This window comes from Platalea leucorodia (assembly GCF_965183815.1).
Source record: "Platalea leucorodia genome assembly, chromosome: 3".
In the NCBI taxonomy this organism is placed as follows: Eukaryota; Metazoa; Chordata; class Aves; order Pelecaniformes; family Threskiornithidae; genus Platalea; species Platalea leucorodia.
Window position 1 is genome coordinate 125,931,908 of NC_138825.1, and position 27,972 is coordinate 125,959,879.

A 27,972-nucleotide genomic window follows, 5' to 3' on the forward strand; every position below is an offset into this window, starting at 1 on the left:
AAGCACCTAAATGCATGGGAAAAATGCTACTACGGAGTCTGTGCGTTTCCCTAGGCTCCGTAAAACCTTTAAACATTCAGCCATAAAAATCTTCCTTGAACATGTAGGTGGGGCAAAAAGACCCTTAATGTCCTAAATCCGTACCCCATCAAAGCTTGTCAATAAATTAAAGTCAAGGAAGTGATTATGGCGGGATGTAATATATGCGTTTTCAGGCTCTTTCACAGCTTTTTGTGTAATGCCTTGATGCATAATGTTACTGCTGCTGCACTGCAATTAACATCAGTAGATGGTTTTACCCCACGACCACAGATGAAATCCTAGCGAGGCAGCACTTGCTCAGTGAGCTGCACAAAGTATTTCCACTTTCCCATAAGGCACAGGATTTTTGTAATTCATTCTGCCAAAAGAGCAAAATGTTTGCTTTGTACTTGCTTTTGCTGTTGTACTCAGATCTGTCTGAATTACAGAGTAAACCTATTTTTCTTTTTTCTTTTCCTCATTTTTCTCTAGTCCCATGTTGTCTACAATTCATACAGGTTTTAAATTGTTCTTGTTACATTGAAAGGACAGAAATATTTAGAGTTTTTAAGAAGGAGACACACTCTCCCACCCCCTTCTAGCTTCTAGGCCTGTTTGAAATGACCACATCTTCAGCCATTCATCTAGAGCACTGAAAACTGAGTACAGAACAGCTTACCATGCGTAGTGCTTTCAGCCGAGACCTGCGAACTGTTGTCCTTCCCCTCTGGTGGGCAGCTAATAGATGGAGCAGGGTTTATTTTGATGGTAAGGTGTTTTGTGTCACTCATTTATCCTCATGTGCCAGTGCAAGACTGCCCTCTCGTGTCAGGAGTTTTGCATGTGCTCAGTCTGTTCCGTGCCCCCCAGCTAATGGAGTATAATCATTTGCTCCGCTAAGCCTGGAGAAGGCAGTAAATAAATGTATTTAACAATTAGAAGTGTTCTTCCCAATTCATATGCATAATTTGTTCTGCTATTTCATGGGATAGCTTCTCTCTATACCTTATGTAATATTTGGATTAAAGAAATTCTATTAAAAACTTTAAATATGAACCCTGTTAATTGATTTTTACTTTCTCTCTCCCTTAGCTATGACTGTCCGGAATGGAGGAAATGTGCTGGTTCCCTGTTACCCCTCTGGGGTCATATACGATCTGCTGGAGTGCCTGTATCAGTTTATTGACTCTGCCGGACTCTCCAATGTCCCTTTTTATTTCATCTCACCTGTTGCCAACAGCTCCCTTGAGTTCTCCCAGATCTTTGCTGAATGGTAGGTGTTAAAGGGCCGCTTCATCAGCCTCAATTCACACACTCAGCTATGGTAAATAGATAGATATGTGCAGGTTATCCCTACTTGACATATTCTAATATATACTTGATTAGAATTGTGAACACGTTTCTTGAGTCACAAGGGTGTGCGTCCGTGTGTAAGGAGATGTTCTATAATTAGGGAAGCATCGTTTCCTATAGAACATGCAAAGTCAAGTAATCTGTCCTTATTGGTACTTGCACTTATGATTAAATGATGTACTGACTTGAGTGAATTTTGGCTGTGCCTGCTTGCACGTCTTATCCAGTGCCCCCAAAACTATACCACGGTCTCCCTGTATAAGCAAAAAAGATTTTTCAGGCTTAATTTTGCTGAGCCAGCAATGTATTTGTGTGGCAAAAAAAGGCCACCAGTATCCTGGGCTGCATTAGGCAGAGCACTGCCAGCAGGTCAGGGAAGGTGATCCTTCTCTGCTCAGCACTGGTGAGGCTACATGGAGAGTGCCATGTCTCGTTCTGGGCTCCCCAGTACAAGAAGGATATGGGCTTACTGGAGTCAGGCCAGCACAGGGCCACAAAGATGATCTTTCGGATGAGGAGAGGCTGAGAGAGCTGGGACTCTTCAGCCTGGAGAACGGAAGGCTCGAGGGGATCTTATCAGTGTGTGTACCTGATGGGAGGAAATGAGGATGAGGGAGCCAGACTCTTCTCAGCAGTGCCCACGGACAGAACAAGAAGCACAAATTAAAGCACATGGCATTTCGTCTGAACAAAAGAAACACTTTCTTACTGGGAGGGTGGTCAAACACTGGAACAGGTTGTGCAGAGAGGTTGTGGAGTCTCTATCTGTGGAGACACTAAAACCCAGCTGGAGGCAGTCCAGGATGACCTGCTCTAGCTGAGAATGCTTGAGCAGGGCGTTGGACTGGATGATCTCAAGAGGTCCCTTCCAACCTCAACCATTCTGTGATTCTGAGCCATGGAAGGGAGAACCCAGCCACTTGTCACTGGTCCTAAATTCTTACAAACTGAGAGGTGCTCTAGATTATTAAGTAGACTTAAGTTAGCTTTTCCTTCCTTTCTTCCAGATTTTTTAAGTCTGGAGTTCAGGAAAGAAAAGAGAGGTCCTGGAAATCTTAGGTGAATTGATCCCTCGGGAGAATTGTAAAGAGGAATGAAATCTGGTGAATTTTAATCACGTTACTTTCAGTAAAAGTATGACAATCAAGGCTTGGTGTCCTGGCCAAACTTCAGTGTACTCATCACGGTGTGTTGGCTCATATAGTTTATAATTAAGCAATTGTTTGGTTTGTGCTTACATGGTGATTTCATTTCAGTAGCAGCTGAAGTGGTAGCTGCGTAGCTCTTGTTGTAGTAATCCTTTGGGTTAGGTATTGCTGTCAAAGTAGCAGGACTGATACCTGTGCCAGTTGGGTCCTTTTGTCTGCGGTGTCTAGCTGGCACAATTCAGACACCCAAGTGTTCAGACACTTTGTGGCTTATATCCAAAAGTCAAAACCAACATTAGCTAATCTCCAAACACTTATGTGTAAGGTAAATGTTGTACTTAGGTAGAAATGGAGGCAGAGGTTGAACATCTGTAAAATAGAGGCTTGGGGTCAGAACTGGGGTTGAAATTCAGGGATTTCAGCCTTCCAGTTCTACTATTTAGTCAGCTAAAAGAAATGTCCTGCTCCTAGTATCTCTTAGACTTTATCAAATTTAGTTTGACCCAGGCTTATTGCTTTATAATAAAGTGAAGAAGTATGAGACAGGTAGTGTTTCCCAGAAAAAGCCACCAGGACAGTGTCACTACAGATAATTGTAACATCACACAGGCCTCTGACAAATATCTTTTTTTAACTTCTATAACAGGATGAATCAGGAGTCTGGCTAGAGCTGATCAACAACTTTCAATATTTATATTTTAATAATAAATGATTGATGTAAAACAGCAGGTAACAGTGAGCATTATGCCACGGTGAGAGGCAGTTTACCAGCATTGTGGCTGCAATAATAAAATGCATAGGGGAATTCGATTATAACGAACAAAAGGACCAAGTCACTGCTGAGAAGTGGGATGAGGCAATTGGAATTTTTCTGTTGACAGGTGATTTGGCTTTGCAAAAACAGCTGAGGTCCCGGACTATGAAATGATGTGGATGTTGAATTACAGATTTGTCTTCAACAGCAAAGGACGTCTGTTATATAGTGTGTAGGATATTACTTCAGCCGTTTTGCACTTTCTCTAAGTGATCTCGCTACGACTGAGTTGTCGTGTCCTGTAGGTGTTGGTCCTCTAAGCGGAAAGACTGGAAGTAACAAAACAAATTGGTGATTTTGCACCTGATGCCACAGATAAGAAATGGCTTTCTCCAGAAAAAGTTTAACAGTAGATGGCAGCAGACACTGCAGGCTGTTCCGCAGCTCTCTAACCCAGCTTATTTTCCTTTTCTTTTAAAGGTTGTGTCATAACAAACAAACAAAGGTATATCTTCCAGAACCTCCTTTTCCCCATGCTGAAGTAAGTAAACCATTTTCTTGCTGTTCGCTAAGATCACAGAGTGAGTGGGTTTCTGGAACATAGTCCTGTGTGGTGGTTGTTTTTCTGATGAACGCTCCTACAGCTCTTTAATAGTTTTGTGTCATTATTCATACAAGTTTTTTTTTTTTTTCTTTTCCTTTCTGTGATTAATTTGGGAGCGTGGGGGAGGAAAGAATGATGGTGTTCCCTCAACTAAAAATTATCGTGATGTTTATTTCAGTATATAACTTACATATGCTTGCCTGTTTTACTTCTTCCCCCGCAGAAGGCTATCTATCTGGTGTACACACAGCTGAACATTTGCTCTTGTCAGACTGCAACCACGAATATTCCCTTTGTCCAAGCAGTTTATTTCAAAGTCTGTAAAAACTAAGAGCCTGTTATCAGAGACCGCTTAATCATCCCAGCTCCTACCTCCCTAGTGGAAATAGGCACCGTGTTGTCTGCTGCAGGAGAAATGGTATCTTGAAAGAGAGGTTTGATATAAAAAAGTTAAAGCTTGCAGCGCTGAGTGCTGTCATTGGCAATTTTAAATGAAATTACTTGAGCTAGCATCCAAGTGAAGCAAGTTCCTATCTTTGGGGGGGATCTCCCTGCAACATATGTTGAGGGGATCTTCCCTGCAACAAAATAATAACTTGAGGGGAAGTTTTAGCCAACTAGATATTAAATAAATGTGGTATAACTCATGCTTTCAGAGGTATCTCACATATCAAGAAAGGAAATCTTTTACTTTCTCCACTGGGAACAGGTAGATTTCCCACTGAAGGAAATGAGAGGCAGGCTGGGAAAGGAAGAAATGGGACTGAGAAATCATTTTACCTAAATCCTACTCCTGTTAGACAGTGAGCCATTTGGGGCAGGCAGTCTCAGAAAACTGGCTCTTTTAGTTCCTGTGGTCAAAACTGTTTGATGAGGTGTGCAGAGTGGTCATTGCACGTTTAAGAGTCCAGAGATTAAATGCTTTTTCAGGCATTGGGGTTTTTTTTCCTCTGAGATATCTTGTCCAGGGACTTGTTCTGGAAATTGCCATTGCCCATCATGTCTATCATCTGTAGGTGCTTCAAGGGCATTGTTGGAAGTAGGATCTGACCAGAAGCCCTCACTCTTTCCAGGTGCTTGAATGCATTTCAAGCAGGACACGTAGTGAATTATGTATAACCCATTACCAAGAATAACGCAGACTGCAGGGCAAGCCACCTATTTACCGCTTTTTTGTAACCAAAAAATTCATTCACACAGATAAATCAATTCCAAAGCCTGATCTCTGAGTACAAGACTCTGTAGTCATGCTGCTGTCTGTCCTTTCTAATTTCCCCTGCATCTCTGCTTTCTGGGGTGTCCTTGTTAATCCACAGTGTCATTGGTTTCACTGACAGCCTATATTCTACCAAAGACTTTGCTTCGAAATTTTAGTTCACAATATGCACTGGAACTGGCAGGTTTAAGTGAAAGCCCTTCCAAAAATGAGAAGCCAAAAATGCAGCTGTCAAAGACTGGATTAATTAACCGATCTTATATGATGGGTCTTTGTGTTTACAGAGTGATAACTGTGTCCTCTAATTTTTAGGACATTTTATATTCTCCAGAGGCCTGTCGATAACAAGATTTTGCCAAATTATTGTTTAGCTGTTGAGACATTCCTCTGTGCTTCATGCGTGGATCAAGGTAATTATCTAGGAAAGGACTGACAGCAGTGGATAACATCGGTTTCTTTATGACAAAATGCAGTGCATGGAGGGAGTAACGTGCCTGTTGCAGGTGCAGGCTTTGGTTGACAAGGCCAAATCATACACGTTATGACCCACCAAGCTAGGGACATGTTGTCATGAGATGGCTTTATCTAGACCCATGGATATCGTTGATAGGAACCATTCTTAGGCTTCATACATTTTTGCCTAAGGGTTGCCTTAAATGTGCTAAATGACACAATATAGCGTGTATGCACATCCTTGCGGCTCCCAAACTGTGAAATGGCTGTAGCCTTTAGGCATTTCAGCACTCAGCTGCCATCTGAAGTAAGTACTACACGTCATAGTAAGTCATCTGACACAACTAAGAGTGCGTGTTTGGGTGTTCACCTACAGCTGCTGTATGAACACTGGGAAGTGGAGGAACCTGCACTACCTCCACCCCATGATGGACTAAATGGGTCTCTTCGTTGCGAATTCCTGATACGTATTGGCTGTTTTGCAAAACCGGTTTGTGTGGAGGGAGGCAGCGGCCCTAGGCATATAGCAACACTCTTTCAAAAGCCTGGCTTAAGAGCAAAATCAAACCAAAGTAATACCCAGGCAAAGGAAGACAGAGGCTGCTATTTCATTTAGTGCTTTTCTTAAGGTCATAAATCACTGAAGTTTAGACACACTTGAGAACACCAGATCAGATTGCTCCTTTCTGTTCTGTAAGATGCAGGGTTTGGTTTAGTTTGGTTTTATTGAGATTTCTGTAGGTGACTGACACGTAAGCCAGCCACGCTCCCCAGCACAGCTCCAAGATGTCCATGTCAGGTACCCAGGGCTCAGCACGTGCCTTTGATTCCTTGTCGCTGTCCTCTGAGGGACAGCTACTGTCATCCTTTTGCTCCTGTAATTCTCAGCTGCCTTGGGCTGCATTCCAGTTTGAGTGGTACCTACAGCTGGTTATGGTTGAATGCTGTCATACTGTTTCTAAGGCACGGGAGAGGAGCTGGGATTCTTTTTCTTCTATCAAATAGAGAGTTGGAACTAACAGTGTAAACAGAAGGGGGGGCAAAATCTTGCAGCTGACACTGTATATGTAACTCATATAATGTGAAACATCTATATAACCTCTTTTCAGTACTATCTTTGGCAAATATATTATTTATTCCCTGGTGGAATCGCTGTTATGCCTGTGCAAAGAGTATCCACAGTAGGCTCAGCTACTATGATGTTTTGGTGTAATTTTACCAAGTAAAATGGTCTTAATACAGACCTGGCCTGAATAACCTGTCCAGGGCCATACCATCAGCCTAGGAGGGACCCAGGGCTTGGACCTGAGGCTTCCAGTTACTAAGTTGGAGCCTTAGTCAGCAGCCAGCCTTTTTGTCTTAGGTAAACACTCTCTTTCTAAACCTGTGACTCCACAACCTCACGCTCAGGAGCTCTGCTTATTAGCGCTTAAGGGAATTTTTAATGAGTATCAGAAACAGACAGTGAATGATCATTTCTATTGGATAGGTTGTTAGTGGAGAATTGCCTTACTTTTTTCAAAGTAATGGGAGGCTTCTGCAATGTAAACTCTATGGAAATTGCCCGTCATGAAAGATGTGCTTAGCTGCTCAATTGTTGGAAGAAAATAGGGAATTACTGAGACATGCCTCTTAGTTATTAGCAAGCATTAATAACATGCCTGGCATGATACATCAGAAAGGGACAGGCCAGGAAATAAGCTTCCAATTATCTACGGAACAAGTCCAGCCCAGCATGCTGTCTGGTCCTGAAATTCGATGTTCCTGTTATCTGTATAAACAGCAAGATTTAAAAACAAACAAGGAAAAAAATCCCCCAAATTGTCGATGTAGTCTCTTGCAGCAACGAGTTCCAGCGGTGCCTGATGCATAGTATAAAAGAGCAGTTGCTTCCTTTAATCAGCTATGGTTCTATTTTGCATTTCACTTAACTATCCCTTCATTATTGTTACAAGAGGATAAAAAAAAGTATCTTCATCTTCTCTACAATTATTATTTTTATTTTGTCTTACTCTCTATAGTAAGTTGTTTGAAGCTTTTTCATTCTCTTTGCACGGAAATTATCCAGGCTTATGATTTATGGTGCCTGTTTTGAACTCATTCCTTGTTCTGCTGTGCTGAATAAAACCAGACACGCTGTTCAGCTCTGCAGAGAACCCAAAACACTTCTACTCCCTCCTTGTTACTTCTGCTTTAATGTAGTAGTAGGTGTGCATCATATCTCCTCTCGCACAATCACCGCGTACAATTTATTGTGCTTTGGGGTGGTAATTTGTTTCCTAACGTCCAGTCCCAGTGAACAGGGAATATACTTTCCCTCTGTTATGAGCAAGGAATGTGGGTTCTGTGCTTCAGGCTTGTAGGGATGGATTTGGACATCAATTCCTGCTAAAGTTAAAATGAATGGAGTGTCCAGATTCTTGCACAAGCTTTTGAAGTCTCATCTGCAGCCTTTTAGCAGTGCACAGGCTCAAAGAGCTTCTTTTTCAAGGCATTTCTCTGCGATCGCTGGGGTAAGAGTTGCTGTGACTCTGTCGGAGGGAGTCAGGATCTGGAGCAGGACTGCTGTACATTCCAGCCAGCGATTTCTCAGGAGGAAAACTGGGGAAGTGAGTGGAGAAACAGTTAGGGAAGGGATGGATCGCTCTGTGGGTGGCTCTCCCCGACGCTTAAACAAAAGCAGTGATTCAGTTTTTCACCAGCACTTATCGTGATGGGGGAGAGAGGAGAAGGAGCTCGAACTGACGTAACGCTGGCAACTTCTGCAAAGTTAAAAACTGGAGTTTCCAAATGTTTGTGAATACAGCAGGCTGGCCAAGGGAGGCGCTGGCTTTCACTTCCAAGGCACTGTATCAGTTATATTCTAGGATCAACTGTCTAAATAGGCTTAGATTTAGGCTTCACAATGCCCAGCTGAAATGCTGTGGCGCATAAATCAGTAATTTGTTTTGTTTAGAAATGTTATTCTGGTATCCCAGAACCAACTTGTGGTGTTTTACCAAACTCCTTGAGCGCATGGGCATGTCCCATCCTAACGCAGCCCCAGCAGAGGAATCGGCCATCTCCCCAGCCATTTCAGCGGGAACCGTGGATTGTACACTCTGCACCATGCCTTTTGTGGAGCCAGAGGCGTTATAAATGAATAGTTGAATTGTAGCAAGGCAAAATGAGAAGCTTTCGCTCCTTTTCCTTTCTGCTTGATCTTTACACAGACAATTTCAGGCTATAAGATGAGCGAATCCAGGCTTCTCTAAATGTCTGCAACAGCAAAATTTGAGAGGTAATTTATATTGATCAGTATTTGCTAGTGGAAGAAGAATTTGGATTTGCTGTCCTCTTATTAAGGATTCTGTTAGCAACATCTAAGAGAAATGGCTAGGAAAAGCCTCTTTTTCTGCCTGAAAATAGCCAGGGTGGGAGGAATATTGATTCTGTGGTCTTACATGCCAGCATTTGTCTTCTTCATCTTTGCTTCCCTCCTCCAGATACCAGTTCCTGCGTAACACATTCAAAGCAATAAATGCCTGGAACCAGCTGATTGCATAGTATTATGTTTTGTCTTATATAGAATTAGACCCCTCTTAGTGTCAGTCTTATGAAGGGAGTGAGGGAGGCGAAGTAGTAAATGCATCACTCATTCACTGATAAGAACCACATCTGTTCACAATTCTGGATACAGAACACACGCACACAAACGTACACGGAGTAAATAGCAGTGTGTTTTCGCTCCCTTCAGTAAAAGGTACACAAAGGCTCTGGAGATTTATCCTGTTTATAGCAGCAGTTGCTGACCCTGTAAATCAAGTCTACCGCTTTAAAGGGAAGCATAACCATGTGGGATTTAAAAAGAACACGGCTCTCCTTAGTCTCGGTTCAGTACTTTACCATCCTCTCTCTCTTAAGCTTTCAGTCAATGATGGTTCTTTCTGAAGAAAGATGCTCTGAATGTTGCTTCTGGTTTCCAGAAATCAGTCCCATTTTGAAAATATTGGTTGGCTAAATGCCAGGCATTGGTTTTGGCCCAGGCTTGGTGCAGGCTGGAGATCTCCACATGACACAGTAATGACTGTTGTGCTTATACAACCCATCTCATCTGTAGATATAAAAGACCTGTATAAATCATTACAAATTTAGTCCCCTTAATGATTTGTGAAATTTCGTTGGACCTGTTTTGCAAGTTCAGCTCCATATATTTTTGATTGGGTAATTAGAAAAGACTTTGCTCTAGACACTAAAATCTGCCAGCTGCTTTATCACTGGAGTGAGTAGAATGCCTCTGAACTTGCTTTTGTAGCCTTTCACCCCTGCCATGTCCAGCTGCGAGAAGCAGAGATTGTGAGGTAAGGTATGGAGCTTCGGCAGACTTATCATAAAAGATCTTCCAAGATAAAAAAAAAAAAAAAAGATGATAAAAAAGAAATCACCACACCTCAGGACATGGTGCTGAGGAATCAACGTGTGTCCCTTACCCCTCCTGAGTTAGCACCCCAGTGAGAAGCAGTGCACCCCAGCGTTACGCGAGATGTTTTGTTGCTGGAAATAAAATTAAAAAAAATGAAAAAGAGTGACACACACAAAACCCAAGGTCCTGAAAACTGGATTAGAAATGCTGTGTCTTTCTTCAAAGTAATAGGAAGGGATTTGAAGCTGCCATAAAGTTTTGAAGAGAATACAGCTTTTATGTTTATAAACAATGAACATTTGTATAGGTATAGCAGTGAAATAGGCTGTTGAGAATGCTTTTGCACATAGAGTGCTGCTCTCACATTTTAGCAAAGATTTGGATGCTTCTGTATATAAATATATATATAATCCTAAGGAACCTGTGAACCAGGGTGCTGGAAGAACAGTTGTGATATTCAGAAGTGTGTGACATAAATGCTAGCTGTAGAAATGTCTTTCACTTAGCTATCTGCTAAGTTTTGCCCTGGAGCGTCACATATCCCATTTAATATTTGAAATAGAAATTGTCCCCGTCTTCCAGTTTACCCAGCTGAAGCCGCTTTTGCAACTTCAGTTTTGAGGCTTTTGGCTTCCCTCAAAAAAACAAGGAAAAAGCTTTATGGGGCCATTTCCTACCCGGTCTTTTAAGTGCCAGTATTTTATGGGATCGAATTTGTTTTGCGCATTGTCTGCTAAACTGCAGTTTTTATTACTGAAGCTAAGTTTAGATTCTAAATATTGCACTCCAGATGTGTTAATCAGAAACCTTTACTAGTCTTAATTGCAGAAATGTTTTCAAGATTTAGTGCATATTAACTGCCAGAGCAGTTATTGGATGTTTGTTTCAAATTTCCCTCTTGAAGATTAAACAGGAATTTGATATTTTGAGTAAGCTGCAGAAAGTGCAGTCCTAGCTGCTTCCTCCATGACCCAAGGATCCACGTGGAAATAACGGGCTGTGTCCACCTACAGTTCCCATCTTCCATCAAACCCCAATCCCATGCCGTTCCAGCCATCCCGGTATTGCAGAGCAGTTTTAAACAGGACGTGTGGGAAGTCAAATGCAAAATCACAGCAAAATATTTGCTGTTAGGAACTTGGAGGAGACCAAACTTAAGGAAGCAAAGGAGAAAAATAAATATTGGCACCTCTGTGCAGCCAACTTTCTGTTACTGAAAGGGTGTTGAGGGTAAGTCTGCACATTGCCTGGTCTAGCACCAAAGCGTATCTTTAGGTGGTGACAGCTAGAAGTTGAGCAGGGTTGATACTTTTGTTCAGTGATGTTAAATTCAATTAAACCTAATTGTGTAATAACCTTAAGTTCTGAAGTGCTTTGTTGTGCATAAGAGGCTTAAAGACGCATCAGAATTCTCAGCTTTCTGTTCATTTCCATGTAGGCATGCTATCTTGAGCTAGATCTACCATGGTAAAAAGTAACAAATAAAAGAGAATCTGGAAAGATGAATTACAGCTTTGAGAGACCAGGAGAGTTGCTTATCATAATGTTGTTTATTAGTTCCTCTTTTGAAAATCAAATATGTTACAATGAAGAGGAATGTCCTGAGTGGCAGGGTTTTCTGCTGGAAAGGCATGATGCATACATCATGTTGTGACACGTAGGGAAGAGAGTGCTGTTTGCTAATTAGCGGTATCGGGGGCCAACTGTATGAGATTCACCGAGGCTCAGGGCCGGGTCCTGCCCTGGGGGCACAGCAACCCCAGGCACCGCTGCAGGCGTGGGGAGGAGCGGCTGGGAGCTGCCCGGCGGGAAAGGGCCTGGGGGTGCTGGTCGACAGCCGCTGGACACGAGCCAGCAGGGCGCCCAGGTGGCCAAGAGGGCCCAGGGCATCCTGGCTTGTGTCAGGAACGGTGTGGCCAGCAGGAGCAGGGAGGTGATGGTCCCCCTGTGCTGGGCACTGGGGAGGCCGCCCCTCGAGTGCTGTGCTCAGCGCTGGGCCCCGCACCCCAAGGCGGCCATGGAGGGGCTGGAGCGTGGCCAGAGCAGGGCAGCGAGGCTGGGGCAGGGGCTGGAGCACAAGGCTGGGGAGGAGCGGCTGGGGGAGCTGGGGGGGCTCAGCCTGGAGAAGAGGAGGCTGAGGGGAGCCCTCATCGCTCTCTGCAACGGCCTGAAAGGAGGCTGGAGCCGGGGGGGTCGGTCTCTGCTCCCCAGGAACAAGCGATGGGACGAGAGGGAACGGCCTCAAGCTGCGCCAGGGCAGGGTTGGGTTGGGTATTGGGAAAAACTCCTTCCCCCAAAGGGCTGTCAGGGCCTGGCCCAGGCTGCCCAGGGCAGGGGCTGAGTCCCCATCCCTGGGGGGATTTAAAAGCCGGGGAGATGTGGTGCTGAGGGACATGGTTTAGTGGTGGCCTTGGCAGTGCTGGGTTAACGGTTGGACTCGATGATCTTAAGGGTCTTTTCCAACATTAACGATTCCATGATTCTATGATCGTCTGGGGTTCCCCAGCACAACAGCTGCAGAAGCGTGTTGCTGAACCCTGCATACGTTAATTCTATATTTTGAGCAATGTTGCAATGCCTGGCAGCAGACAGCAGTGTATGGGGAGATCTTTGATGAACAGTCCCACCTCCTTTAAAAACTGGCTGACGAAGGAAGTACCATTCCCCTCTTTCACACTGTTATTTCCAAAAATGTTCTTAGTTGTTCAGTGTGTGATTTCGTGGTGTTAAATTGCATATTTTTAAAAAAAACCTGTATTTATGGTTATTTTCAGGCTGGGGATGGAAGCATATACCTGCCAAGAAAATGCTTGCAAAATATTGCCTGGAAGTGCTTAGCAGACTAGTCTATTAAATTGCTTTTTAAGTTGAACCTTGCTTTACAGATTAGAAAACAGTGGCAGGAGAAATAAAGCAAAATTCTTCTTCAAAAAGTGCCTTGATAAATACACTTCCCCATCTTCGTACAGAAATCTGTCCCACATGCATAGCTGGTTACACTCTGTTTGCCAGCTTTAGCGACAGGTATTTCTTATTGCTCTTAGTTCATCGTTATTACTAGTTTTGGTGATAGCGAAGGAAGGGCAGTCTGTTCTTTCATGTGTTTTTTCACAGGACTTCACTTCTGCGAATGCGTTACACCAGTGAAACTCTCAGCAACCCACTGCTGAAGGCCAAATTGCCTGGTACTGCTGTGATGCAAGAAAACCAGGTTAAACATCAGTGCCCGGAGCTCTTTGTAGACATGGCAAATAGGAAAAAGTAGCTTATTTTGAATTTGGCAGCTGAGCGCTCTGCTCACTCCAGGAAACTCTAAGCAGGGCGTGTTTGCAGAGTTTCCTCCCAGTTACCATACTGCTGGTACCAAAGAAATGAGAGCAAGGACTTGGAGGCACCTGGCCCCATGCTCTGACTTCCTTTTCATAACATTTAGGACAGTCATAACTAAATTTGTTGGAAAATCTAGGGGATATGCAGGAAGGGACTCTGTGAAGAGTTAGAAATAAACTGTAGAGTATAATCTCATGTAAATAAACATACCGAACTACAGAGCACAGAGGCATGAAAAGTTTGTAATGTCTGGATTTTTGTTTTTATTTCAGCTCATTCAGACAAACAAATTGAAACATTATCCCAGCATCCACGGAGACTTCAGCAATGACTTCAAGCAGCCATGTGTTGTGTTTACTGGACACCCTTCTCTTAGGTTTGGGGACGTGGTTCATTTCATGGAGTTATGGGGAAAATCTAGCTTGAACACCGTTATATTCACAGGTAAGTAAAATGCAGTTATCATTATCAAATTAACCATCGGTTGTGCGCTCTGGTTAAGTGTGGCTACATCCTAGGGGCTTTACTCATTTGTTCTGGGGCAGAAGTTTCTGACTTCAGTAGGAGCTCATCTAAATTAAGACCCCAGGACTGACTGTAGGGACAAATGTAATTATTGTGCCATTTAATTCATTTTAGCCCTGCAGAGCTAACCTCTGCCATGCAGAGTCCCTTTCTGCCATTTGTAAGGAAAATCTTTGTTATGCACAGCAGTAAAATGCCTACAGGAAATTAATTTTTGGATTAAAAGCAGCTGGCTGCAAGTTAAACCCAGGCAAGACCTAATTGATGCTGGTGAGAAAGGAGAAACACTTCTTCTCCATATTCCCTTGGAATCACAAACCTTTCCTCATCCTTTCTCCTGCCCTTTCATCAAAACCTCAGGCAACCAGACAGTCTGTTTCTAAAGATGTTTCCGCCATCTCTGCTGTTTCAGAAGCGTGCGCCCCATACAGACCTGGCAGTTGTGATCCGTGCCATTGCTGCCTTTTGGACGAGCTTTTTTTTCAGACGCTTTTTGGCTGACAGACACATTCATATCTGAAGTTGAGGGTACAGCTCTAGCTAATACCCTGGGGAGCTGTTTCCTTTCTCAATGACTCAGGCTGCCAGAGGCACAACAGGTCTTTTAAGTTCCTCCACTTCTCCCAGTCTGCTTCTAGCACTGACCCTACTTTTAATGGATTTAATGAATCAAGCGCTCTCTACCTCAGAATGAGCTATGGTCTGAGATCCACAGGGCAGCAGCATCCTGGGACCATGCCAATCATTAACAGCAAGACAAAGTATTTAAGAGAGAAGATGAAGCTTTTGTGAAATCTAGCAAAGTTTCCAGAGTTTGATCTCCTTTAAAAATACTTCAAGGCCTTCCCTCAAACTGACATTCTGTCCAGGTGCCTCCTCTTTATACCCAATGTGTCGTCCAAACAGAACCCTACAGTGGGCCCTCTTCAGAGCGGAGAAGGGAAATAATCCTTTAGGCCATTGCTACTGGTTTTGTGTATAACGAGCTGTGATATAATTGGGAGATGTGTTATATATAACTTAGCCAGATAAAAAAGGTGTGGATTTTGGACTAGAACAAAGTAATTAGAAATGGGGAGGAGAACACGGAGTAACTGATCAAACCTACTTCCACAGCAAGGGCGTGATGGAGTCCCACTGTTAAGCTTATTTTCCTCCTCTTTTTAGTGAGTAGGACTGCTGGAAAGCACGTAACCTCCTAAAGCATACAGGACTGGTAAAGGGTTATTTCTTTCCTTCTTTGTTTTTTTTGACTATAGACTTGAGCATAGTGATGGGCAAGTCCCTTTGATTCTTTCACAATATTGGTACCAAAAAGTGTCACAGTATCATGATACTGTTAAACCAGTTTGGAGAGATTTAAAGAAGTGTGTGATTAGCTCTACTGCAAGGGGAGGGAAGATACAAGGGGGTTCCTGCTGAGCAGGTGAGACACTTAAATCCAGACTGTGTTTGTGCTGGGAAATGGTTCATGGTACCACAGCACTAACGTCATAGCTGTTACCATACCCATCTCTCCTGCCCGTTGAGGTAGTTTCAGGAGATATGCCATAATTACAGCAATTAGTAAAAAATGCAATATAGATATGCGTTATCTTGGAAATAGTGAATTCTGCTCCAGCTGGGACTTCAATTAAAAGCAGAGCGTGTACACCCTCTGCTGGGTTGTGCAGAGGAAACCGGTGGCCTTAATCATGTTCTGAATGTGCTACCCACCATCAGCGAGGGTGTCAGAAACTGGCCTTTAATGGCAAGAACTCTTACTCTGTGCCTTCTTGTAGGGAGAGGTAATTGACCTTTCAGTATTAAAATGTAATCGTTCCGTGAAGGGAGGAAAAAGAGCAGACTTCTGTTAGATCGTGGCCCTGGCAAGTTGTTAAGGCATCTGAATGGCGGCCGTAACAACCTGTGGGTACATTGGGTCATGATCTTCGAGATTCATTCCCGGTTTATACTTCAAATGAAACTCCAGTTGAGATCTGCTTTGGTGGTGGTGACCTTGGAGCGCACAGTGTTTCCAGGCACTTGTGGTGGGTTGTTTCCTAAATTGATCTATCCGTGGCTTTTGGACTGCAGTTTCTGTCTCTGTCTGGAGGCAGATCCACTCGGCGGGGTGTTCCTGCTTCCTTATGACTCAGCTGGAACAGAGACATCTATGTCTACAGAAATTCCTAGCAGATTAAATTCCTCTGTTCTTAGTAACTCCAGTGGAAGCTGAAGCACCTCCATTGATGCCCAGGATTTTTATTATTTAATTATCTAGCTGCTGTTTTAAGATAAAATCTCCTGTAGTCATGAAAAAAATGTGGTCCATTGAAGCAGTGTGTGATAGTAGATGATGTTCTAGCTTCTCCTGTGAAAGACTCCTAGTTTCTAGTAATTAGGACCTTTAAACTACAGGCCATGCAGTATTGTTAATGATGACACTGCTTGTTCAGTCCACAGGAGCTAGGTAGTCTCCACCTTTCCAATTTGTAATGTAAAAAACAACTATGAGAGAATATAGACTAACGCAGCAGCTGCAGCCACTAGGCAAGACACCAGCTGTGAGCGAGCTGTAGCGCTCAGTGTCATCTGCAAATGTTACTGCTGAAGCAGTATTGAATAGATTATTGATTAAAAATATTGAATACCACTAAGCCACAAAGAAATTGTAGAAGAAAACATGGTAGAAAGAAGTCCGCTTCTTCCTCTCTCTCCGATAACAACAATGCTTTAAAAACTAACTCCCGAGGAGATCTTAAAAAGAGCTCATGCATGCCAAATCAGTGCTGTGCAGTGGAAGATTTTATAACTCGTTGTCACACAGTAGTAAATCAGATGTCTTAGCAGAAAAGCTAAAGACCTGTAAATCTGTCAGAAAAAGTCAATACGTGTCCTTGACAGGCACTGTCTTCCATCGGACAGGTGACTTCTGGTTTTTTGGTGGTTCCAAAACAGCTATTGCTGTATGTCACAGGAGTTCACCGTGAGACTAGCTCAAGTTACGGTTTTCACATGTCTAAATCCTCAGAGTCCTGTGTTAGAATTCCTTCATTAGAACGTCTCGCTTTTCCAAGGCTACTTACATTCTTATCAGTTGTTCAGAGAGACTAGAGACCAGATGCCATTTTGGAGTCTTAGATCAAAAAATCCACGTTTGTGGATTATCCAAGCCTACTGATTCAAAAATATTTAGTCTGAGTAGGTGCTGCCTCATGGCATTCTCAGATACAAGCAGTCAAATCTCGGTGTCATCCACAATGCCAGATGGGATGGAAAAGCTCTCTTCTGATAACTTTTTAAACTTACGATTTGCAATTTCATTGTACATCTCTAGCAGAGGACCTGTGCCTGACTGAAGTTTTCTCCTTATCCCCAAAGAGTTTTAAAATGTCTTCTGATTTAACCCTAATTGACCACTGATCATTCTTCAACTAGCTACCCTCTCAGTGTTCTTATTTTTAAACTTCTATTTGTTGCTATTAAACTTAACTGCCATTAACTCCCATTTTTTACATCGATATTTTTAGGCTTTGTTTCATTGCCACTAACACATCTGCTTTTAACTAGCATGGCTTTTTGCCCAGTATAATTTTTATTCCATGTTTGTGGATTCATGGCTTTTTGGATGTCTAGTAAGATGTTCTTGTACAACTATCATTTTTTGTTAATATTTCTCACTTTGATGTTCCCAGGCAGTTATTCTGACAATTGCTTTAAACTTGGGAAAATTATCCCTTTGACAGTTCCAAACATATGTATCAGTGGCTGATGCCATGTTCTGTTCTCACAGGGTAAATATAACCACATCATGATCACTGGTACTTAGCCAGCGGCAGATTTTTAGGCTAGCAATTAACTTGTCTTTATCAGTAGAATGAGGCCCAATATTGAATGTTGGATGCCATGCTGGGTGCTGAACTTCCTGTGGTAAAGTTTTAAGGACATTTTTTTCTTGCTGTCTACATGAGAAATCCAGCCGGTGCTCTCCTCAGGGTGATGCAGAACATAGAAGATGGCTGTCTAAGTCTAGACTGAAGTCTCTGTATTTAAGTTTCCTTTAAGTTCATCCTTCTACACAGCCTGAGCAGATACCAGAGGAATACCTCGTGCTGTTTTCTAGCAAGGCTTGGTGATTTGCAGCTGCACTTCACTCTGCAGGTTGTCCTTTGAGGCCCTGTGGTTCCGAATAGCCTAGCAGATAAGTCTTTCATGCATCCCCTTCTCTTTTTCTCATTCTGTACTTACCAAACTAATACCAGTTTCTCTAGCATTCCCGTTATGCGATCTATCCCACAATTATCAGGTAGATAGTGATGGCATAAGCTTTTCCACATCATTAGTTGGTGGCCCCCAGAATCAAGTGGCTACATGTATCCTACACTGTGTCACCTATGAGACCTACGTTTTTCATTCACCAAAAAAATAGCATTTTTCTGTAGCATTCTCAGTGTTTTATTACTCTCTGTGTGAGTAAAAGCCCATTCGGTGCATGACTTTTCCCTGGCCAACCTGTAATCTGATTTTTAAAAGTCAATAGTAAGAGTAGAAAGGGAAGTTGAGACTCGCTAGGTCTAATAAAGATATCAGCTAATAAAGTTATCGCAGCCCGTCTCTCCTTCTGGATAGCCCCTACCGCAAGCAACCTTCAGTTCATACTGGCCTGAACTAGAACTGCTCTGCTGGCGTAACTGTAAAAAGCCCAATTGCCTGTCCCTTCAACTGGAGGGCTCCCTCCAGGTCCTCTTGGGTTATATTAAAACTTGGACCTTTGTTTTTCCACCAGTCTAAACCTGGCATTTAGATTAAAAAAAAGTACGTACATATACTGTAATGAAAAAGAGGAGTTGGGAGGCAGTGTGTCCGCAGCAGAGGACATTGGTACACGTTTATCAAGATACGATCTTTATGCTGCATTTTTGTCACAGTGAAAAACAAGCTGACATTTGGGTTACCTTACGATACCCAGAATGTATACATCTTGCCTTCTTTTACAGGATTTGATTAAAAATAAGAGGTGATGTTTTTGTCTTGATTAAATTTGTTATAAAAATCATGCAATAATGTGTTCAAATGAAATAGTATTGCTCTGTTGCTTGATTAAGGTAAGACTAATTGTGAGCATAATTTTCATCACATTAACTGAAAATAACGGGTGGGGGAAGGAAGAAGGGAAGAGAAATCTGTAACAGAATTAACATTGCTGAACAACAGCTTGTCTAGACTAGAATGGGGAATCAGAGAGGAATTGGGCCATCTTTGTTCTTAATAGGCATTCAGTGTTTTCAACATTTCTCTTTTCAGAACCGGATTTCTCTTATCTGGATGCCCTGGCTCCTTATCAACCTTTGGCGATGAAATGTGTTTACTGTCCCATTGACACAAGACTGAATTTTATTCAGGTGTCTAAATTACTCAAAGAAGTCCAGGTAATTCATTTTCTCTTGCCTTTTCTTATGTTTCTTCACACACCTGAAAGAAATAGGTCAATTGTGAACAACTGTTACATTAAACAATAGCAAAATCAAGACAACACCCAGATCCTTTTTTTCCCTGAGAGAGCATTGAGCTCTCCTTTATCATCCTGCTCCAAAATGAACACGGCATGACTGCCCATCTCTGCACAGAGTGGCTGGAAGATCCCTAAAAGCTTAGAGCACAGAGCAAATGGTGTGTAGATTCCTTTCCTCCTTTTTAGGTATACATAGTCATCATAACTTTTCCCTTTATTCTTTTTCTTGTTTGTATGAATAAGCCTGGCTGTGTCTAATACAGTCTTAATGTAAAGGATACCAAGTGCTGAGTATCCTCAGCACCCTCAGCCTTAACCACCACCTCTGCTCTTTATCTTGCAGTTGATACTTGCTTTGGTCCTGGCACTGCTGTTCTGGAGTTTCACTCTCACGTTTCTTCCAAACCCACCACTTTCCTTACTCCATTTGCAAAATCTAGATGACTTCTGTCTAGGAAGAAGGCCAGAGTGTTCACGTAGTCTCTGCTTTCCCGCCTTGACTCTTTGGCTTTAGTGGCCTCTCCTTGTCCATCCAATTTGTTTCTGCTGAAATCTGCTTTCTGACTCAGGACATAATTAAAATAATACCCAGTTTTCCTGGCTGAGCTTTTCCCTTTGTTATATGTTGAACTTGTTGAACACAAACCCACATATTCTTCGAAGCCTCTTCACAATGTCTGGATCATTTTATCTCATTGTTCTGTGGCCTGGCTTGTCACTGCACACCTGATAGCAATTGCCATTGCCTGTTTTTCTGACAAGCATCTTCTTCCATGTTACTACTGAAGTATAACGCTGTTTCCCAAACAATTTCCAGAAACATTGTCTTCTCCTTTGGCTTCCTTAAATCCTGCAGTGATCCTCGTGGCAACCAGCCTGTTTATGCTTTGTTAATATATTGCTGACAGGCCATGAAAACTCAGAGTTGCTTATTTTGCTAATGTTTTTGCAGCCTTGCATATTGATACATCTGCCTCACTCCGTGCCATTTTGTGATGGTCTCCACCGCTACTGTCATTTGCTTCCAATTTCGATGACAAGGATTTGGAAGAAAAAGCTATCGAATATCCTTCTTTTTTCTCTCCTTATGGCAGCTAACATGACTGCTGATATTGAAGTGGGGATTAAAGACACAAATTTAGGCCTTGTTACTCTCAACACTGCTGTATACAAAGCAAAGACTGCCTGCTCCTTGAACAGTTTGTTCCAATGCTGACTGGATCTTCTGGATTGCATCTTTTGGATGTTGTTTTCATACAAATAAATTAGCATGCTAACAACAGTCTGCAAACCTCCTTATGGCAATGATTACTGATGTAGGGCAGCGCACAGAATAAACCAAACATTTTTGTAAGTCACCACTCTTCTTTTCCAGCCCCTCCACGTAGTTTGCCCGGAGCAGTACACTCAGCCACCACCCACCCAGTCTCATCGCACAGATCTGATGATAGACTGCCAGCCTCCGCCAATGTCCTACCGCAGAGCAGAGGTGCTGACGCTTCCGTACAAGCGGCGCTACGAGAAGATCGAAATCATGCCAGAAGTGAGTAACAAAAGTGGGGAAAAAGATGGTGGCTTCTTGATCATATAGCCAAATTCAAGCTACTGCTTCAGTAGCCCCTTTGGCTAAAGATATCTTGTGGCTGTGATTTACTGTTGACTATGAGCATGTAAAGCACTTTCTGTCAAATGGAGGGCTAAGAAAGAAGCATTTCTGAGAGAGAATTTCACTGCGTAAACTAATGGGAATTGCAAAAAACATTGTGGGCAAGCAAAAAATACGTTCAGGTTAATGGTCCTTTGCAAGGATATATTGCGTCTCAAAATACAGAATGAAGGGCAATCTCTGCTAGCCACCTGTGAGGCAAGCCAGTCATCTCCAGTTTAAATATGAGTAAGTTGAGGCACTGCAGTTTGAATCAGTGGCCCAGGGCCCTGGAAAGGATCCAAAGAATCTGGGAGTTAGTAGCCAGGAGTTGTCTTTCTCCTTCCCCAGCCGTACCTGCCATGAGAAATACCCTTTCCCTTGAGGAGCAATATTCAGTCATATGTTAAAGGCATAGTAGTGAAATGGCTCATTTGTGTTACAACAGTTTCAATAAATGGTTAATTCCTACAGACTGCTGAAGTCCAACAGGTTAATGGGTTGCTTGTAGCCATCTATAATGTGGACTACTTATGCCTGCAACATCTATTAATAATTTATTAACCCCATAAATCAAATATAAATGTACCCATAATACAAAGGGTGACCCATATTTTAACAGACATGATCTTAAAATATTTTTTTGACAATCCAATCAGCACAAATGTGTCCTTGGATCAAAGGTGACAGTAGCTTTTTACGAGCAGGCGTTACTGACCTTTGGAAACTGTTGAATATGTGAGTCTGCTTTTCATCAGAGAGCAGAGGGAGGAAGTACCCTTAGTTAAGCCAAACATGAAGTACAGAGCTGGTACCCGTGTAAGAAAATCCCTCAGCCAGTCCACAAAACCCATTCCTACCATTTCGCATGTGTCTACTTTGTACATCAGTTCTGTTAGGAGCCTGCCCAGCCCACTGGTTAGAGGACTGCCAGAGACAAGGAGGGATTTTTTAATTAGAAAAGATACTTGGATGCAACTCCATCATGGCATGTATATTTAATTGTTTTGGAAATTTGCATATTTATTGAATCCTATTACACCTAAGACTAGTAAAACGTGGCTTCCATTCACCAGCGTGGCCAAAACAAATCTTACATTCTGAGGGCAGAGAGCCAGCACATGGCTTACCTATTATTTCACTTCCAGTGAAGCTTTGGGTTTTCCCCTAAACTGTGAGGGTGTAAGTGAGCCTTTGTACGTGAGCCTGTCCCTTCTGTCAGCCCTGTGAAGAGGGTGGATACCAGCTTTCCCTGCAAACAGAATGCAAATTACCACAAATGCTACAGATGAATATTCACCAACCCTCATGCATTTTGAAGTGGATATCAAGGGGGAGAGTTGTCTAAAAGCTAGGCTGGTCCATGGGAGTGGCGGGTTAAGTTTCTTGCTCTGTCAGAGTCTTCCTGCGTGATCAGCACAAGTCTAAACACAAAATGCAGCTCACATAGGAAAGGACACTGAGGACCGCAGAGTTCCCTGGCAGAGCTTGTGACTCTGAAGGCAGTGCCGTGCTCATGGGGTTAGACCGCATCAGAAAACAAGTCAGTGTTTCTCTTGTTTGCTTGGCTGTTGGCAGCAAGATCCCTGACGCTTGAGGCTCAAGAGGCCATGTGGGTTCAGTCTCATTGGCAGCCACTGATGTGGAAATGCTCTCCATTTCTCAAACGCAGATCTCCAGTGGTTTTTAGGTGCTGTCTGTCACTGAAGCGAATGGATTCTTCCTATACCTCTAGGTAAAAACAGTGCATAGAAATAAGAGCACTTCCCAAAACCGCTGGGATGCTGGAGGGAGGATGCAGTGTAGACAACGTGGTATTCACCGACCTGAGGATGGGTATCAAAGAAGCGCATAGCAAATGAGAGCTGGTTTGTATTGCATTCACTTTAACTTGGAGAGTTTGAGCAGAAAGCTGCACAGAGAGGAATATTGACAGAAATGGCCCTTTTTTTTCCTCTAACAAGTAACATCAGATTATATTCACACAGGAGTCCTGATTTCAAAGCTGTCTGTGCTCAGGGAGTAGAAACATCTGATGTGATTTTCCATGTCCAGGTATTCTCCCTGGTTCCAAAGCCGCACTTACCAACTTGTTGCAAAAAGCTACTTGGTATGTAATGATGCTCCTGAAAAGACTTTTTAATGTGATACAAAAATTAGGTCAACCAGATCATCCCTGAGACTTTCAGGAAAGCTGTTGTCCTTCCCGACGGGTGTCAGGGAGGTAGTGTTTGCTTGCCTCAAGGGGTTCATTGAGAGTTAGACCCATTAGTGGTTGTGTGCTTGCCTCTGAGAGCAAGGCTGTGATTCAGGGCTGTTAATACAATGCCATTCCCCAGCACTGAGATATGCAAATCATCCTCAGAAAGAGATGTTGCTCATTCTTTTTCACGGGGAACTTGCTAGAGGAATAGCAGTGCCAACTTTGTAGCGATCACAGGCTGTCTCCCGAGGACAATCTCGTGTCTTCATCACATCGCTGTGTGAGGCTAGTTTTTGCTTCCAGCTTGACCTGCAGAGTGGTGATAAGGCATGGGAGGGATGGCACGTTGTCTCCCCCCCTCTCTGATTTTGGTCTTTGAGTCTTAGCAGCGTAGCTGATAACTGCTGAGAGGTCTAACTATGTAATCTCTCCTACTCTGTGTAACCAGTCACAACAGTCAATCCCAAAGGATCGTTGTCTGGTTTTCAAATAAATGGGAGAAGGAGGAAAAGACTATCTTTTTCTGGGGCCTGTATTTCCTTTGATGCTAACGCCCTAAATAAGCATGATGTTATCTCCTTACCTCCCTAATAATTTTTACGTGCCATCTGCATGGCTTGCCTCATTCCCCCTTCCAGCAGAAGACCCCTGTCTGTCTGTCCCATTGTGTAGAGGAATCAGAAGAACCCTGTCTGTCTGTCCCATTGTGCAGAGGGATCAGAAGAACCCTGTCTGTCTGTCCATTGTGCAGAAGGATCATTAGGATGTTGGTTTTGAGAGACTGATGCAAATGGGCTGTTGGTTTCAGGCAGAGTTTACACAGTAGTGGCAAAAAAACGGCTGTAACTTCCCTTCTGTTGGGTGGGTTGTGCAAGACAGGGTTGCAGATATGACAGATGAGTCTCCCTGGTGGAGAGTATTTGCTGCTTAATGTCCCCATTTCAGTAGTTTCATCCAGGAAGATTCTTTAATGCTGCCTAAATATATAGGAATTTCTGTACTGCAAGGAAAGGGCATTTGTTTCATGTGGGCTACCACCAGTTCTGCGAAGACTGAAGTGGCAGTTGGAAGGGGTATTTTATATCTCCTAACAAACCTTGTGAAGGCTTGTTATTTACCATGTTAGGCAAAAATGGAATGATGAAATCCACCCTAGGTAAAAAAGTAATTGCTAGATCTGCTCCAGGGCTAGGGCTTGGGTCTAAAGTACAGCTACAAGTCTCATAAAAGAATGTCTGCCTCAATGAAGTCCTGATCAGGGCCCTCTCCTAGCATCCACAGTCCTTTCTCAGAAGTGGACATGTGCTCAAACTTCTGTCTCATTTCTTAAAGCTTTTGAAAACCGAATGGTTGGCTCAGCATGGTTTCAGTCAATACAGACTGACGGTATAGTAGTGTGACATTTCCTTTCCAAAACTCTTTCAGTGATTCAGATTCTGGCCTGTCAGACTAATGTAAATTTACTGATACTGCTGGAGCTTGTCTACATTTCAATCACTTCACCGAAGAGCAAAGGCAGGTCAAGCAGGACTGTTGTATGTTAATGAGATTTACACTCACAGCAGCCTTTGTTTAGAGAGAGGTTTTAACAGTCCCAAGGCACCGGGCTGGAATGGCTCTCAGAGGTATTGTGGAAACCTTTACACTTTAACTAATTTGTTCTTCTCGGCATCTGCCTTTCACTTTAAAAAATAATTAAAAAAAAGACTGCTTCCTGGAAATTGGTTAGGCATTGTCTGTTCACAGGAGAACGATGGGAAAATGGAAAACACCTTCTGGAGCAAACAGATAAATTAAACAGTAGCGTTTGAGCAAATAATGTGCCTCCAGTTTAATTACAGCTGAACAATGGTGCGGATCACTTGGTTTCAGCAGCAGACTGACTTCAGTGAGGGCTGTGTGTTTTTAAGATACTCTGTTTGCAAGTTCTTCAGGACACAGGCCAGTACAGGAGAGTGTGAATGTACAATCCACGGCCCGACGTGAGGTGAGATTATAAGGAACTACTGCAGAGAAGAATTAGGAAAACAGCCACTTGGCAGTCCATTATAATTATATAGCTTTCACTCCACCCTCCCCTTTTCTTATTTTGACTTCTCTTTCCACATAGGATCTTGCCAATTCCTTTTTGAGAGAAAGAAAGGCAAAACATGGCTTTCATCTTACCTCTCCAACTTCCTTCCATTTTTCAGGGACTAAAGAGTTGGATTTCTGGCTTTCTTCTAGCCCTCGACTTATTTTGGTGACCCCACATTATCCAATCTCCTGACCTCTCCATTCCTTTTCCTCTGACTGTTCCCCCTGGTATAAAGATGCCGTGCCCTCACTTACCATAAAGTAAATGAAATATAACCATCCTGCTTGCTTCTGCTGCTGTCATTCCTCCCTTCAGCTCCAAGCTCACTGAATCCACCGTCTGTAAAATTGCCTGGAGTCCCTCCCTCGTTCTAGCACAGGCCCTCTCCGCGTTTGACTTCACCTTTTGACATTCCATCAAAACTAGTCGTGTCTCAGCTTTTACCAGTCTTTTCTTAGACAAAGCCAGAACCACTGTAGTCTGCCATCTTCCTGATTTACATCATCGCTGTTCCATGCAATCAGCCGTTCCTTTCTTCTTAAAAACGTCTCCCACCTCACTCCCATGTTTCTTCTCTCCTGACCGTTCAGCCTCCCATTGCTTCTGCAGAGAATTTTCCTCCCTCCTCCCATCTTTTGTGCGCTTTGAACGTGTTATCCCTCATTTCCTTTGCTTTTGTTTTGTTTTTGCCGTACCTTTCCTCTGGTTGCTCTCATCTGCAGGTTGTCCTATTTAGATCAATGAAACTTGGATCTGCTTTTCTGCCCCCAGCCTGCCTTTGCCTCCCCACATTAATATCTAGGTTTGTTTCTCCTTCGTTTTTGATGGCTGGCTGGAAGATAACACTCTTTTCTAGCCAGGCGCTCGCCTCTCTTTTCCCGATCAGCTTCCACAACATTACATTTTGACTTGACATTCTGACCCATAAACTGGTTACTGTATTTTGAGTATTTTGATTGTCGAGCTTTTCATGTCTTTCAAATGACTCATCTTATGCATCTGTAAGCTGCTTGCCTTTACTTTGAAGATATTTCACGTCCTTGCTTCCCCTACCTATCATTTTTCATTCAAGTTGGAGGCTGATTTCTGCTTCTGCTGGTTCTGGCTTCCACTGTCCTCTTGTAAGTTCTTCCAACAACTGTTTCGTGCCTGCTCCCAGGCTGTGCAGCATACTGGGGAAGAGCTTCATTAAACAGCCATAAATCGACTTCATTCCACTTCTTAAATACCTCCTTAAAACTGTCTCTTGGCACAGGCTTGGCAAAAAGCCAGTGGTTAGCTTTAGTATTGAGACTACTCCTTATAATCCCACCCAGGATCATTTGCTGTTGGTTGGTCAGTACGGGTCTTTCTGGTGTGATTGCCACGCTCTGGGGCAAGGTTCATCATGTTGATCTGGAGCCCTGGTCCATTAGTTGAACATGAAACATGTACATGGAAAAGAAGGGGGCTGTTTCATTGCTCAAAACTGCAGGACTACCCCTTCAGCTTGTTTTATTCCTCTGCTAGATGCTGGCTATATGGAAGAGTAAAGCTACGATGTAGGCATGTGCAAGCAGTAATATCGAAAACTTTAGATATTTATGGCACGATTCTTCATCCACTGAAGTTAACGAGACTTTAAAATCCTCTCCAGGGAGAATTGTAGCCGACCTACAGAGACTGAAAGATCTGTTAAGTTAGGGTTAGTTTAGCAACCTAATCATCCCATTTAAAACACTTGGATTCTGTAAAATCTGAGGCTGAAACCCCAACAAGGCACGACTCAGATCACACACTAATGATTATATAGATGCCCTTAGTTCTAGGATGTTTGTTCTTTGTTGGAAATGCCCTTCTTCCTTTAAGTCTCGTGGGAAAGATTCCCCAATTTCCATTCTCCTGCACAAATGGCCTGCAGCATGTTTGTGTCTTGTTTAATACGCTTGCTGGTCACGAATGCTTACTCCACAGGCATATTTAAATCTTTAGGCCTTTCCCCTTCGGTGCATGTGTGCGACCACATATCTTTTTGTTTCCTCTGCAGGATCTGATACTTGCAGACTTCCTGCGCTCAGGCTCTGCCTGATTTAGCAGATGGTGTAAAGCCAAGGCTGAGTCTGGTTGAGACTTCTGCCCACACTAGAATCTCCGTGCATTTCTGTGTCTGGTTTCACAGTGACTCGACAACAGAGCTCCTGGTACTTAAATAGTGAAGGGATAAGAAGAGGCAGGGAGGTAGGAGGGGAGGTAAATTGTCTTCCTTTCCTAACATTGCCATCCAAATATAAGTGACAGGATGAATACCGTGTTTTTTGTTTACAAAACTGACTGTACAGATCATCCTGCTTGCAAAAGGGCTATTGCACAGCTTTTAAGCATGTGGAATATTTGGGCGCTCTTTTCCTATTAAAGGTACACTAGGAAGATGCTTTTCTGCATCGAGAAACTGGATTTGATGTGTGTGAGGAGCAAGGTGAGTCAGGGGATGGAGGATGAGGCAGGTTGTTCACTGTTCAGATTTTGCTGAGGACTACTTATTGTAAAAACCTCTGTGAAACTAGGGCCTGGTGGACTCCCTCTGAAGGCAGGCAGATTTTAAAATCTTTGGGCTTTTCTAATAATTGGGAGAGGATATTTTTCTGTCGCATACGAATTGCATCCTTTTTAGGGGCTAGGATCTGGGTGGGAATCTCTTCATACCTGACAAGCCCCAAGGCTGTAAGCAATCATTTCCACCCAGAAATGGAAGTGCCCTCATGGGTTAC

At 43.1% G+C, this 27,972-nt stretch overlaps 1 protein-coding gene across 4 annotated transcripts in view; it reads left to right on the forward strand.

The window, feature by feature from the left end:
* INTS9 (integrator complex subunit 9) overlaps positions 1–27,972 on the forward strand; it is a 73,271-nt gene that overhangs the window by 34,005 nt on the left and 11,294 nt on the right. For all 4 annotated transcript variants that reach the window (XR_014227659.1, XM_082306859.1, XM_082306860.1 and 1 more), the window contains 5 exons: positions 1,114–1,294; positions 3,757–3,817; positions 13,554–13,725; positions 19,093–19,217; positions 20,676–20,843. Coding sequence is in view for 3 of the 4 variants with exons in the window: in XM_082306859.1 (XP_082162985.1) it covers positions 1,114–1,294; positions 3,757–3,817; positions 13,554–13,725; positions 19,093–19,217; positions 20,676–20,843 (707 nt within the window). In the remaining variant the exon portion in view is untranslated. The remainder of the gene's footprint in view (positions 1–1,113; positions 1,295–3,756; positions 3,818–13,553; positions 13,726–19,092; positions 19,218–20,675; positions 20,844–27,972) is intronic.